The sequence below is a fragment of the Cutaneotrichosporon cavernicola genome (assembly GCF_030864355.1).
Source record: "Cutaneotrichosporon cavernicola HIS019 DNA, chromosome: 5".
NCBI classification, from domain to species: Eukaryota; Fungi; Basidiomycota; class Tremellomycetes; order Trichosporonales; family Trichosporonaceae; genus Cutaneotrichosporon; species Cutaneotrichosporon cavernicola.
In genome coordinates, this window is record NC_083397.1 from 708,383 (window position 1) to 721,912 (window position 13,530).

General features: G+C 59.8%; 5 protein-coding genes across 5 annotated transcripts; 2 read left to right on the forward strand and 3 right to left on the reverse strand.

Annotated features, from left to right (window-relative positions):
- Positions 1-328: 328 nt before the first annotated feature.
- On the reverse strand, positions 329-1,454 carry MMS2 (uncharacterized protein; the record flags this gene model as incomplete). The annotated part of the gene is made up of 6 exons (XM_060601446.1): positions 329-431; positions 632-711; positions 744-808; positions 843-957; positions 1,236-1,318; positions 1,445-1,454. The coding sequence occupies 6 exons, from the start codon at positions 1,452-1,454 to the stop codon at positions 329-331; spliced, it is 456 nt and encodes a 151-aa protein (XP_060457939.1).
- Positions 1,455-1,728: 274 nt separating this feature from the next.
- On the reverse strand, positions 1,729-4,237 carry EXO84 (uncharacterized protein; the record flags this gene model as incomplete). The annotated part of the gene is made up of 5 exons (XM_060601447.1): positions 1,729-3,359; positions 3,396-3,547; positions 3,580-3,694; positions 3,726-4,051; positions 4,083-4,237. The coding sequence occupies 5 exons, from the start codon at positions 4,235-4,237 to the stop codon at positions 1,729-1,731; spliced, it is 2,379 nt and encodes a 792-aa protein (XP_060457940.1).
- A 984-nt stretch (positions 4,238-5,221) lies between these two features.
- On the forward strand, positions 5,222-8,016 carry CcaverHIS019_0503040 (uncharacterized protein; the record flags this gene model as incomplete). Its single annotated transcript, XM_060601448.1, has 4 exons — positions 5,222-5,432; positions 5,468-6,727; positions 6,761-6,957; positions 6,994-8,016. 4 exons carry the CDS (start codon positions 5,222-5,224, stop codon positions 8,014-8,016), a joined length of 2,691 nt encoding a protein of 896 aa, XP_060457941.1.
- A 556-nt stretch (positions 8,017-8,572) lies between these two features.
- Positions 8,573-9,431, forward strand: CcaverHIS019_0503050 (uncharacterized protein; the record flags this gene model as incomplete). Its single annotated transcript, XM_060601449.1, has 2 exons — positions 8,573-8,699; positions 8,740-9,431. 2 exons carry the CDS (start codon positions 8,573-8,575, stop codon positions 9,429-9,431), a joined length of 819 nt encoding a protein of 272 aa, XP_060457942.1.
- Positions 9,432-9,484: 53 nt separating this feature from the next.
- Positions 9,485-13,198, reverse strand: TOF1 (uncharacterized protein; the record flags this gene model as incomplete). The annotated part of the gene is made up of 11 exons (XM_060601450.1): positions 9,485-10,206; positions 10,244-10,394; positions 10,429-10,551; positions 10,587-10,982; positions 11,016-11,268; positions 11,304-11,449; positions 11,484-11,857; positions 11,893-12,088; positions 12,123-12,413; positions 12,449-12,768; positions 12,802-13,198. The coding sequence occupies 11 exons, from the start codon at positions 13,196-13,198 to the stop codon at positions 9,485-9,487; spliced, it is 3,369 nt and encodes a 1,122-aa protein (XP_060457943.1).
- Positions 13,199-13,530: the final 332 nt, after the last annotated feature.

Consider the following 13,530-nt stretch of genomic DNA (forward strand, 5'->3'; position numbering starts at 1 on the left):
ATGCCCCAATGCCCCAGATCTCCTCGCGCTTCCCCCGCGGCCCCAGCCCCGGCTGCTCCCGCGTCCTCGCGCCCGATTATCCGGCACATTAGCGCGCACTGGGCTCGGTGAGCTGCGCAGTGTTCGGCACCCACGGCACCCATGTCGACGCTGTCGCCCAGTGGGGGGGTAATGGAGGTGGCGGGGCCTGGGCGCGGTGTTGGCCTGCATTGCGTCATTCCGCACGTATCGCCCATTCCAGAATGTCAGAGGCAGCACTCATGTAGGGTGTAAGTCTCTGTCTGCATGTTTTGCTCTCCAAATCCAACCCAGTCCAATCTACGCTGCTCTAAACCCCGCGCTGGCGGGCAACGGCAGCAATGTCAAGCGGGGGAAACTCGGAGCCCTCGGGTGGCTGATGCGTCTTGCGGTTCGACGGCGACGCCATCTCACTGTGTGTCAGCCGGCCAGTGGGTCCGGGTTTCTTTCGGCTTTCACCCTTCCTTGACGAGGCCACGGACGTCTCCTTCCTTCCCGCCTTCCTTGCCGCGCGGATGCCTTGGAGGCCTTCGTCGCACTCGCCTCGGCTCACGGACGCTAGTCTTCCAAGGACGGCCAGGACGGCCCTTCACAGGGTCACTCAGACACTCACCGGCGAAGCTCGACAAGCACATTCTCGAGGCTGTAGTCACGGCGCCACTGCTGGAGCGAGCGCACGCGCGCGAGGTCCACCTGGGGTCAGTGCGTCCTTTGCTCCCACGCACGAGGCCATGCTGGTCAACGCATGGGAGGTTGATCCGGCTCTCAAACTTGACGACGGGTGGGAGGTCTTGGAATTAGCCAAGCAACCAAAGCCCACGCACCAGGGTACTTGTCGCCGCAGTAGATGCTGAGGCTGAAGATGCGGTTCTCGTAGGCCGAGTGAGGCGGGCCGAGGATCGTGCCGTTCCACTCCTTCATCGAAAGGTCCTCGCCGTCCTGGGGTGAGCGACGGTCGCCAGGAGAGGAAAGTCCTAGAGAGGGTAAAGAAGGAAGGAAGGTGAGTGCGTCGTCGGGCCCAGTATCCCCAATCGCCCGTCACGCCAGCACCGAGTAACAGCAGCCGGAACTCAAAGGACAACTTGCGCACCGTTACCACTCGGCAGTGCACACCGCGCGACGAGCCAGACTCGACCTGAGAAGAGCATCCCCTTGCCATCCCGAACGCACACGTGGACAACCACACGACCAACCAGACCGTCCAGACTCTAACTCACCTTGAGACCGTAGCTGCAGGAGCCGTCGCCAAGCCCCTTCTCGCCCTTCTCGAGCTCCTCGAGGAGACGGAAGCTCCTCGGGACTGGTGTGAATGTGTGATCGTGCGAGGGAAGGTGAGCGAGTTGCTGACGTCGTCTGGCACAGGGCGCGCGGAGTGCACACACACCACAGCGCGTCGCGCCCAACGCTTAACGACTCGGGGACTCACTCTTGGCCATCGTATTGTTGTTCTTGTGGTGGTGAGTGAGAAACTCGTGAAAGATCGAGGGGAGGCTGAGTTACGTAGGTTGGCTCTCAGCTTGGAAGTGGTGTGGTGGGTGGGGTGGAGGTGATGATGGCTCGACACATGCACAGCCGGTTCTGACGGCACGACGGACCTGACGGAACCAAATTCCCGCTCCGACCCTACTAGTAGCCAAGTCCAAAGTCCAACCCGATAAGAATGCCTCCAATACCAAGCCTGCGAGTTATGATGCATGTAATACAACAGGACTACTCGGGACGAGGGGGAGGTGGGCGTGAGCGCCGCTCACTACGCGGCGGGGGACGAGGGACATTACCGGCGCTGCGACCGCCCGAGCTGGCCGAGGTTATACTCGTGCTGCTCGCCGAGTGCATGCCGCTAGGAGGCGTCAGAGCCAGAGTCGCATCGCGGCTCGGACGACGGGGGACGGCGAGCGGAGCTGTAGGACCACGTAGCCCAGGGTCGGGGCTGGGTATGGGGATGGGAGAAGCCGAGCCGGCGGGGCTCGGGAGGCTCGGGATGGATGGTACAAATTGTGCCATCTCGGGCCGGAAGCCGTGGGCCGTTTGACGGTTTGTGGCAGGCGCGTCAGGGGGTGCGGTTCGCGCCTCGATGAGGAAGGTGAAGTCGAGTCCAACGTCGCGTAAAAGCTTGCGGTTCGCGCCTGCTGTCACCCGCAAACACTCCTCGACGGTGCGTTTGTCGATCGCGGGCGCGTACACCTGCCGCCGGAAGACGTCGCCAAAGTACTCGATCTGCTCCTTGGCCCAGCTGACAAAGCCCGACGCCATGCGGTTGTCCTGGAATGCGTTGATGTACCAGTCGCTGGTGTGGCGCAGAACCGTAAAGCACACAGCAGCCAGCTCATTGATGTATAGGCTAATGTCGCCCTCGTGCTTGATCGAGCGCACGAGGCGCACCATCAGATCGTGCCGCGCCTTCAGGAAGGTGTCCCGTCCAAGCTCGGCGCGGTCCAGGCGCGTGAGAAGGGCGATGAGGCGCGCCGCACTCGTCTTGCGGATATCGGGCGAACTCAGGTCCTGTGCAATCTTCCGGATCACCGTCGGTCGCAGCGTGTCGAGGCGGTACTGCAACATCTCAGAGGCCTCGGCGTTGTTTGACACAGTGCGCATCAAACCCTGCCCGCGTTCTACAAGCTTGACGCTCTCGTCCCAGTCCTGGGTCGCGATCGCCATCGTGAGGTCATCGGCAAACTCGTCGATCCACAGCAGGTCCTTCGAGTCGGCGAGGGAGGTGCCGATCGTCGAGAGTGGACGTCCATTTCCCATCTGGTCCCCGCCCACGAAGAGCGACATGCGTGTCATGCGCGCGTTGACGGCGTCACCGTGCCACATCGACCGCCGCCGTTCCTGCTCTGCCTCGCTCTCCTTCCTTCTCCTGTCCAGCAGGTCCTGCGACACCTGTCGAAGCGCTGCCAGCAGCGCCTTCTTCTCCGAGGCCTTGGCGCAGCGGAACACAAAAATGTCCTTCCCCCGCTTGACCTTGAGCGCGTTCGTCAAGTCACCCGTGTCCTTGACGTCCGTGATCTGCAAGTCGGCCAGCACCCAGCACCGGTCCGCCACCATGCGACCCTGGTCCGGCTCGTTGCTCCCGTTGGCTACTCCACTCGCCTTGACTCGTCTGCGCCCGGCTACAAGAAGAAGATCGTTGAGCAGGAATAGGCTGACGTTCTGCTTCGCCTTGTATGTCGCAGGGTTGAGCTCTACGAAGCCGTGCGTCTCAGTCACCAGGCGGCGGCCCGGCGCCTGCGGGATGAACCTCTGGGAACCCTCGACCGAAGACCACAAGGTGGTCAGCTGCGCGCGGTACATCTGGTTCAAGTCGCGCGGTGAGTTGCGTCTAGACCTGTGCCGCTCAACTGATGTCAGCTCGGATTCAAGCGTTGTAAGCTCACCAGTTCCGTCCTTGTTCAGCGTCGGCGCCAGCGAGTCGTCCATGCCCATGAGCTGCGGCACTGTCTTCCACTCCATGAGAAGCTCCTTGAGCTCGATCATGTCGTTCTCCAGCGTCATCATCTCCTTTGACACGTTGACGAACTCCGCGTAGCTGATGTCAGCTGAGCTTCCACCTCAACGCACTTCTTGATGACAGTCTGGCGTAGGTCCTTGGAAGTCTCCTCCTTTCTGCGCTGCAGTGCAGCCACCAAGCGCTTCTTCTCGGCATCGTCAGCGCCAGCCAAGACCTGGCGCAAGTCTTCTGTCAGCGACGCCCGCACGCGACTCACAGGTCTGGAGTTCGAACTCGTCTTTGCCCAGCTCGCTAAAGTCCCACTCCTCCTGTGCGCGGGGCCGTATCTGCTCATCCTGCACCTCGTTGCGTTCCGTGACCTCCTCGTCATCATCGTCTTCCAGTTGCAGGTTGACGACTGCGGGGGAAGGGCGCTGATACGTCGTGGTCGGCCGAGGGCGAACGGGCCCCAAGCTCTCGGGCTCCTCGGCATATTCGTCCGCCTCCATGATGGGCGGCGCCACATCCAGCGTGAACTGGTACGGATCAGAGGCGAGATAGTCATCTCCGCCCCCGCCCATGCTAAAGTCCGGCCCTGCGTACCTGCGGTCAGCTTGGCGGCGCCGGAACGTACCGGCTGGTGCGCCGCGTCTTCATCTTCTCCTCGACCTTGCTCTGGCGCACATCCCGCTTGCGCCCCTGGTCGTCGACACGCGGCGCGCGCGGCCGCGGCACACTAAAGTCGGACTTGGTACCGAAGAACTGGGACGGCCGCCGGAGAGACGCCATGGTGATGGATGTTGCAATGCGATCTGTGCGAGGGATGTAACGACGTAATGGCCACCCAACTGTCATCGACGGACGCGTCCAAACAAACCACGTGGAGGATTAGAATCGCAGGCTAATCAGATTTTGTAGCGCTATTGTTGTTCAGGCACCTCTATGGAGCAGAGCCGACGAGACTCCAAACTATCGACACAGTTGAACCACCACTGCTGCACATACTGCTGCACATCTTTCATCCACTCTGCCACTCTGCTACGCGACTACAACATGCGCTACAACAAAAGCCTTGACGAATGTGACGAGCACCCTTCTGCTCCCAGTTGACTTCAACCGGGAATGGACCGAACCTGGAAGACTGCTGCTCGTACCCCCGACCGGGTAGGGAGGGGAGCTGACCTCGCTCTGCGCCTCTCCGAGCACCTGATAGTCGTGGGAATGCGACACTCAAGCGACTCTGTATTGTCAGCTGACATTGCTACTCAAGTGAGCTCAAAGCTTGAAAACTTACCTATAAGGAGAGGCGATGAAAGCAAAAGAAGCCAGTCTACCGCTTAAAAAGTCGCACCAGGAGAGGAGCGGGAGCGGGAGCAACCTGCAACCTTCCTTGAAGCCACCACCATCACGTGACTAACTTGATATTTCGACAGTAGTTATTGTGTCAGTCAAGCGAGCCGCCACCTATCTGCCATCTGCCATCTGCCATCTGCCATCTGCCATCCTATCCTCTTACCCCTTCTATAGCACGCAGACACTGTTCATCCAGCGCTGGAAGCGGCCGCCGCCACGATAAACCGCATATATCCACTGCTATCGGGCGCGTCCCGGTGTCTTCAGCGAATCCCGGTTGCCTCCGCTTTCCGAGCAGCCTCCACCGCTGGAGCAGCCTCAACCGCTTCCGAGGCGAAAGTCAAGTTCTGGCCAAAAGGACACGTCTCCGGACCCTCTCGGCGAGGCAGCTTGGAATACCAGGACGTTCTCGCGCGCAGGATGGCTGGCAACCCCGCGTGGACGGTGCGCGCACTCAGCGTACCAGGACCCGACACTGAACTGAGCCTGTTTGTGTCATTTGACGATGCGCGGTTCGTCTTTGGGGCAGGCGAGGCGATGCAGCGCGCTCTCGTGCAGAAGCGAATGTCTTTGCGCAGGCTACAGGCCATCTTCATCGCGAGCGGGAGAAGCGGCCGCGGCGGACTTGCTGGTGGGCTTCCAGATCTGCTTCGTAGCTAACGGCAGGCGCGTTGATGACGCTCTCCGACGCCGGCATCAAACAATTGTCTATCGTCGGCCCGCCGGATATCGGGAGCCACATCGCGACCCTTCGCGCGTCAGTTGTTCGCAACTCGCAGGCGGTCCACGTCAAGGCCGTGTCGCGCAACGCCTCCTCTGAGGTCGTTTTCTCCTCCCCCCGCATCACCGTGTATGCTGTGGCGCTTCGCCCACCAGAGGCTGTTACGCAAAACCAGGGGTACCCACTGCGACCGACTGAGCTCTCCCAGGCGGCACTGGACCGGTGGACAACGGCGATCGTCAATGACATGTTCAGCGGCCCCGGTTCCGACCAATCCATCCGGGATGAGTTCGACTTTCCCGGCATGTGGCGTCCCACCTCTGCCGACGACCGCTATCCACTACCATTGCCCAGCGACGCCGATGTCGCGACAGACGTGTGCTACATTGTGCGCACGCCAGATGTGCGCGGCAAGTTTGACGCGGCAAAGGCAAAGGCGCTCGGCGTACCAAACGGGCCAATGCGCGGCAATCTCACGCGCGGCGAGAGCATCGAGGTCAACGACCCGTCGGTACCGGGAGGCAAACGTATCGTGCGGCCGGAACAGTGTATGGGTGGCGGTGGGCCGGGTGGTACGCTTATTGTCGTCAACTGCTCTGAAGAGAATCTCGGGCGCCTGCTCGCATCGAACGCGTTCGACGAATACCGTGCCATTGACGGCGAGCCGAGAGTGCAAGTCGAGACTGTCGTGCATCACACTCCGCGCGCCGTGTGGGAAGATGAGCGGTTCCAGGCGTGGCTTGCTAGCTTCGGACCGTCCACCCAGCATCTGTACGCCGACGAGGACGGTACGCGCGAGATCTACTTCCGGAACAGTGCATGGAACGCGCTCCGTCTCAACATGCTTGACCCCACCATCTTCCCCATTCCTGACTTTGCGACTGGTCGGCCAGCCCCGCGGATGCCGCCGAACGCAAACCGCCTTGTCCCTAACCACATCGTCCAGATGTACCCTCACAAGCCCATCTCTATGGTTGAGGACCACTTAAAGGACGTCCTATTCCCGGTCGACGAGGCCGGCGTGGCCGCGGCGCTTGTCGGACTGCGGACCGAGCACCCTGAGTATGCCGCAGCCGTGGACGCTGCACGCGTGGCCGTTGCGGCCGACGCGGAACGACGCGCCTGCCTGTCCCCGCGACCAGGGGACAACATCGTCGTCACTACGCTCGGAACTGGGAGTGCCATCCCTTCGATCTACCGCAACGGTGAGATAGCTTGTTCTTCTTGACTCACACCAGTGTCCTGCACTCACGTCGATATCCCCGGAACCGGCGGCGTCATCTTCGACACGGGCGAGGGCTCGCTCGGCCAGCTGCGCCGCCGCTTTGGCAGCGGCCTCAAGCAGATGTACGAGGACCTACGCCTCATCTTTATCAGCCACATGCACGCAGACCACCATCTCGGCCTCGCGCAGATCCTCCAGGACCGCTTTGAGGTAAGCTTGGGCCGTCTTCAGGCAGCTGACAGCTAGAACGGCGTTCACTCCAAGCTCTACCTGATCGCGCCGTTCCCCATTGCGCTGCAGCTCAAGGAGACGGCGTGGTGGCAGGCAGGTGTACCACGCGAAGCATTGGAGAACGTGGTCTACATCTCTACCAATCGTCTCAAGGCGGGGTGTGTGGCTAACGACTCGGAAGCCATGGAGTCTGAACTGGTCGACTGGTCCTCTGTTCCCCGTCACCCAGAGCAGTTGGTGACGGAGAGAGGGATGGAGGCAGACGTGGCGGCGGGGAAGACCAAGTGGCCATTCAAGAATGTCTTCCGCTTCCATCCCGAGACAGTCGCTACTGCGACGGAAAACGCCTGCGCTCTACTCGAGGACCTGAGGCTCTCGGAGATCCGGACACCGGCTGTTGCCCACCGCGGTTCGGCATGGGGTATGGTCCTCACTGGTGTGGATGGGTGGAAGGTCGTGTATTCTGGGGACACGAAGCCATCCGCGTCCCTGGTCGAGGCGGGGCATGGTGCAACGGTGCTGATCCATGAGGCGACACTCGGCGACGATGAGGCAGAGGATGCCGAGTTGAAGGGCCACAGCACTTTCGGACAGGCGATTGACGCTGGCCGACTCATGGGCGCGCGTTACGTCATCCTGAACCACTTTTCGCAGCGCTATCCCAAGATTCCGCCACTGCCGGCCGCCGAGCCTGTTTTGGAAGGTGGGGAGGTGAAAGCTACCGACGGTCCGACGGTGGCGATCAGTTTCGACAACATGTCGCTCCGGGTGGCGGACGCGTGGAAGATCAGCCACTTCACCGAGGCCTTCAACTTGCTGTACGCCGAGGGGGAGGAGGACGTAGTGACAGTCGACGAGGCTGAGGAGGCGGCACGCGCTGCTCTGGAATCGCAGAAGCAGAAGAAGGGGAGGCGGGAGAAGAATCAGAGGGGAGAGGACAAGCCGCGCAAGGGAACCAAGCGCGGGTCAGAGGAGACGGGAGACGCGCCGGCGTCGAAGAAGGCGCGGGAACTGCACGTCGCTCGGCATAACTCATAGATACCCTGCATCGGACATGTACATTTCACTCATGGCTCATGGTTTATGGCTGATGGCTCATGGCTGATTGTCACGTCAGCCAGAGCTCAAGGTGACGTGCTTTGCACTCGACTGATAATGATAACAGTGCGGCCAAGCTGGTGAATTTCCCTGTTGATTCCCGGAATGGCGGCAATTTCAACCGGAATCCGCTCTAATTGCCTCATTGAAATCCGGCACAACATTCCTTCAAAGGAGGCATAACGCTGATTGGCTCAAGGTATGAACAAGTAGTTTCAGGCTATTAAGAATGGCACCATAGTTTATCCAGGCACAATAATTCTCCTTGTAGCCATCATCCGTGCAACAGACGGGACAGACAGCAACGTAACCTTGCTTTACCTGGTACATCCACTTCATTCTCACTTAGTCGGTCCTCCTCCTCACCGTCCTCTACGCGTCCTCGCGCGTCAACATCCTCCTCTCCTCTTCTCCTTCCCCCTTCCCCCTTCCCCCTTCCCGACAGGTCCAACGTGAGCTGAGCTCAATCCACTCGTCGCTTACACCAGATCATAAGATGTTCTTCCCTCGGCATAACGGCGTCGACCACAGCGCAAGCACGCCATCCACGACCCCCATGTCGCACGACATGTCGGACATGGCCATGCCCGGCATGAAGATGTACGTGCACGGCACGATTGGCGGTGACTGTGAGTCTCCTTCTCCTTTAGTTTCTGATATCAGTGCTGTGGTTTGCGAGTTGGCAGCCCTCGACCGCTGGCGCGACGGTGGGCGTGTGTATTGGTCTCTTCCTCATGGCCATTCTCGACCGATACATCCACGCGCTTTGGCGCGCGTGCTCAGCCGCATGGAATAGGGGACGAGTGGGATTCTTCCTCCCCGTTACAAAGGGAGATCTTCCCAACCTCAACCCCAACTCGTCATCTAGTTCTAGCTCTAGCTCAGCCCTTGAGGCCGTCCTCGCCCTCGATCCGATTGGGGTGAGGAAGCGCGAGGCGGCACCGCTTTCCGTTGCCGGCGGGTGTTGTGGTGATGTAAAGGAAGAGCTCGCGCCAGGCGCTTGCGATTGTGGATGCGGAGGAGAGTGCGGATCGTCCTCGGCAACGCCGTGCCGCGGGACTGGTAACTGCGTGCCCGATTACCCTACAGACGCTCCTCCAGAGAAGGACCCGCTGGCGTACCTCCCTGCCGCCGTGCGCTCCAGCCTCGACCCCGAGCGCGCTGGACGCTGGTCGCGTCCGTTCCGGTTCGGGACAGACGTGCCCCGCGGCCTGCTTTACATGCTCCTCATGGTCATCCACTTTGCGCTCATGCTCGTCATCATGACGTTCCAGCTTTGGTGGATTATCAGTGTCATCGTCGGCCTAGGTGTCGGCGAGATGCTGTTTGGACGGTTTGGCGCTGAGCGTATCTAGATCTATACACGCCATGCCTCTAGAATTGTATGTATTTCATTACAACATTGATTCTACTCGTCATCTTCAGAGTCTACTACCGCCAGCCGCCGCCGCGTCTGTGTGACGGGCGCGTCACTCGTCGTCGACATCGGGGAGACGCTTGCGCGTACTCGCTTCACTGGTGACTCGCCGTCGCTGTCACTTAGTACGACGCTACGGCTGCGCCCGCGCGGTTCGTCGTCAGCGTCGTCGTTCAACATGTTCACGTCCATTTCCGCCAGAGACAAGGGTTCGACTCCCTTGTTCTTGCGCTTCCGCTTCGTGCCCGTCTTCCGCATAACATGCCCGGCCGCCTGGGCGAGAGAGCTCATCTCCGCACGGAGCTCGGCTTCGCGTGTGAAGAATGCCTCGTCGTCTACCTCATCGTCCGAGTCCATGATGTACGCCGCAGACTTGTATACCTGCAGCTCGTCCTTGTGCTGCCGCTTGCGCGGAGGTGGCATGACCATCTCCCCTTCCGAGTCGTATTCTGGCGACTTTGCGCGGCGCTGGCGTACGGGGCGCACCAGCGTCTTTGGGTCCTTGTCCAGCATTGGCGGGTTGAGGAGGTATTGGTTCAGGGCGCCCATAGACGCCTGGAGGGAATCGGGCATGACAGTCTGGGGGATGAACCACGTTCGGTCTTCATTGTGAGTCTCTTCCGTCTGCTCGAATGACACGAGCTTGAGCATGAGCCGCATGTGCTGGTCCTGCGTAACCGCCTTCCGCCGCTCATCCGTGTTGGCATCGAGGTCTGCAGTTAGCTCGCGCGTAAGGTGTCTGCAACTTACCATGTCGTTCAAACTTCTCCTGAGCTTCTATACTCGGTCCAGCAAGGTGGTGCACAACATCGTCGTCGTCGCTGTCGTACGACGCGCGGGCCTGGTCGCCGTCGACGTTGAAGACGATTTGGAGACGAGACGCCAGCGCGATCTCGAGTGTCTGAGCAGTCAGCGATGCCCAAGCGCAGACCTACCGAGATGATCCACCGCACCCAATCCTCGTGGTCCGCATCAAGCAACATCCTGATCGCCACAGCCATCTGTTCGCTCCACGACAGGTTGTTCTTCTTGATGAACTCGAGCTCTGGCGGCCCCATCTTGTAGGGTTAGCGACAGACGACTAGTAACCCACCTGCTCGCGCACACGGGCACGCTCGGAATCGTGGACCTTGTCCTCCACAACATACGACGACAGGCTCTTCCACCGCCCAAGTGACTTGGGGAGGAAAATCTCGACCATGACAAAAGGGTCTGCTTCAAGCCGCTTAAAGAACTTGCGCAGCAGAAACTCGATGAGGCGGTACAGGTCGCGCGTGCCGTCGCCAGCAGGCAGCCGGGGCTTGTCATCAAGGATGTGACGGAAGAGGTTGAGCGTCGACACGCTGAAGTACAGCCCCTCGGCCTGTGCCTTGACCACCTGGCGGTGCATGAGACTCACGACACGCTTGAACGGCGTCGCATCCTCGAATGTCCTGTACCTTCCAAGATAGGATAACAGTGTGTGCGTCACAGGCTCATTAGCGAGTTGCTGCTGTCAGTTCCACGCTCAGTGTTAGCTTACCCTCTCAAAGGCTTCGAATGTAAACTTGTGCTCTGCAAACTGGGGCCTTTCGCGCTCCTCCTCATAGTCTTCCTCCTCCTCGTTGCGGTATTCTTCAGGGATCGGGGCCTCCTCTCCCCTGTTGGAACTCGGCGGAGGGAGCTTCTTGCTGGTCGGCTTGCGCTTGCGCACGAACATGTACGCTTGCGACTTGGAGTACTTCTCGAGCATTTTGAAGAGCGTGTATGCGAACGTGATCACGGAGTCGAGGTAGCTGAAATGAGCGCCAGTGGCTATGGGTGGGCTCACCTGTACGACTGCTGTTTGAAATTGGACACGACCTGGATCGATGCCTCGAGAATCTCGGCGTTGTAGTACAATTGGTTCTGCAGAAGGTTGCCCGCGTCAACATCCTCCTGGTTTGTTGACGAGGACATGGCCTCCAGAACGAGCAGCTGATGTGAGCTATGCCCCCGCGTTTGGGCTTACAACCTGGGTGAAGCAGTCAATTGAGGCCTCTAGTTCAGTCCACGCAACTTCGTCGAAGGCTGTCCTCATGCGCGCCGAGACCCACCGGAGCGAGTCGAGATCAACCAGCTCAATTGCCCATCCGAGTGGCAATTCCTCATCCACCTTTTCCTTGACCTCCTTCCGCTCCTGAGCCTTCTGCTCCGAACTCCTCTTTGCTACGGAGTCCCGTTCCCGCCGCCGGGCAGACTCCTCCAATTGTGTTTGCTTCTTACGGCGAAGGATTAGGAGGTACTCAACCAAAGTCGACGAGACGAACAGTGTGCGGATGTTGTCTGTTGGTCGCACCTTTTTGCGCTCCATGCGGATGTCCTTGAGGATGGAGCGGAAGAAGGCTGCCGTCAGGTCACGTCAACTGCTCGGAACTCACTGTTGAAGTACTCGAGAAGCTGCTTGGTGAAGCCTTGCAGCACGTGAATGGCGTCCGTTGTTAGGGGGGTGTTGAGGATCAGTTCATCCTGGATGCGCTTCTTGATGGGTGCCTTGCCTTTCTTCACGAGATCCAGCATCAGCGCCGGGTCAGCGGTCATGGCCGCCTGGTTGTGAAGGATGATTCTCTGTTCCGGCTGTCGTTAGCTGATTCAATGTTCGACAGCTCACCAATCGCACTTGGAGCGTCGTTCCAAAGCGTGAGTGCCGCGTCGACTTGGCCATGCTGGACAACCTCTTTTGTCGCTCCTCATCAGCAAGGAGCTTGGCAAGGTCCTGCGCCGACGCGGTGGCCTGGTCCTTGCTCAGCTCCTCTGGCCGGATACATCGGTACATGAGGTGGAGGATGTCGAGGAGCAGCATGTTGTACGAATTGAAGCCGACTGAGCGGTCCGAGTCCGCAGCCATAGTCAGAAACAGGTCGAGGTATTCCAACTTGTCCAGCTGGACAATGAGGTCAGACTGCGGTCAGTTGACATCAATCTAGCTGAACTCACCTGGAGATGTGACAACTCCTCCGCCTCGCCAGTTGCGGTGTCCGGAGCGCGAACGTCCCGGATAGTTAGCAAGTTCCGGACGATGTGGAGGCACAGCGAGATGATACGGTCGTCTCGTTCGTCGCGCCGCTCTCTCCCAAAGCAGGGGAGCATGAGGCTGAGCACACAGCGCAGCGTGTCGCTCTGCAGGATCTGCGACTTGTACTCGACCTGGGCTCGCAGGAGACTCGCGTAGTCCGTCACAACAGGTCCCTCGTCCTGCAGCTCCTTGAGCTCGGCGGCCACGTCGATCGGCCAAGTGAGTGCCGCAATGAGGTCGCCTGGTGTCAGCTGGTTCTGCCCCGTTAGCTCACATGCCATGAGCGCGACCTTCCTCCCCCACTCTCCGCGGTTGTACACCTCGCCAACGAGCCCGATGAGCTCTTTCATCAGGTTCGCCTGGTACATGCACCGCGCGACGGTACGGTCGTCGTCTGCGTCGTCCTTACGCCACAGTTTCTTGAGATCCTTTATGACGGCCAGCACCGAGTCGCCGGGGCGGTATATCAATTCCCATCCACCGTCTGGAGTGGCCACTCGCTCGTAGCCACCGAGCGCGTTGACGAGGTTCTGGACCGCCGGCATGAAGATCTCATGGCGGTCTTCCTCCTCTACCCCTAAGCCGAGCGATCGGCCTCGTGGTGGGCTGGACATGGTGTCGCTGTCGTCCATGATGGGTCCGTGGTGGTTGTTGTTTGGCGCGTCCAACATTGCGAACTCAGACGCGTCGAACGCGAGCAGCGGGAGTATTCCATGCTTATCAAGATGAAATGACGACAGGAATTAGTTCCAATCCACGTCATTATATTTATGACGTGGAGATAATTTTAACGATTGATAGGACACAGCTGCACAATTTCGTCCTGAGAGGTCACCACCAACTCGCACTCACCCCCGCAGAGGTTACCTTCCACTCCGCTATTGTCGTCGACGTCCCATCCACCCCGTTCGACAATCCCAAAACAAGCTCGGCGCATCTGTTAACGACAAGAGACGCCCTTCGTCAGCCCGACTCTCCTCTTCTCCCCTATTCCTCGCCTATC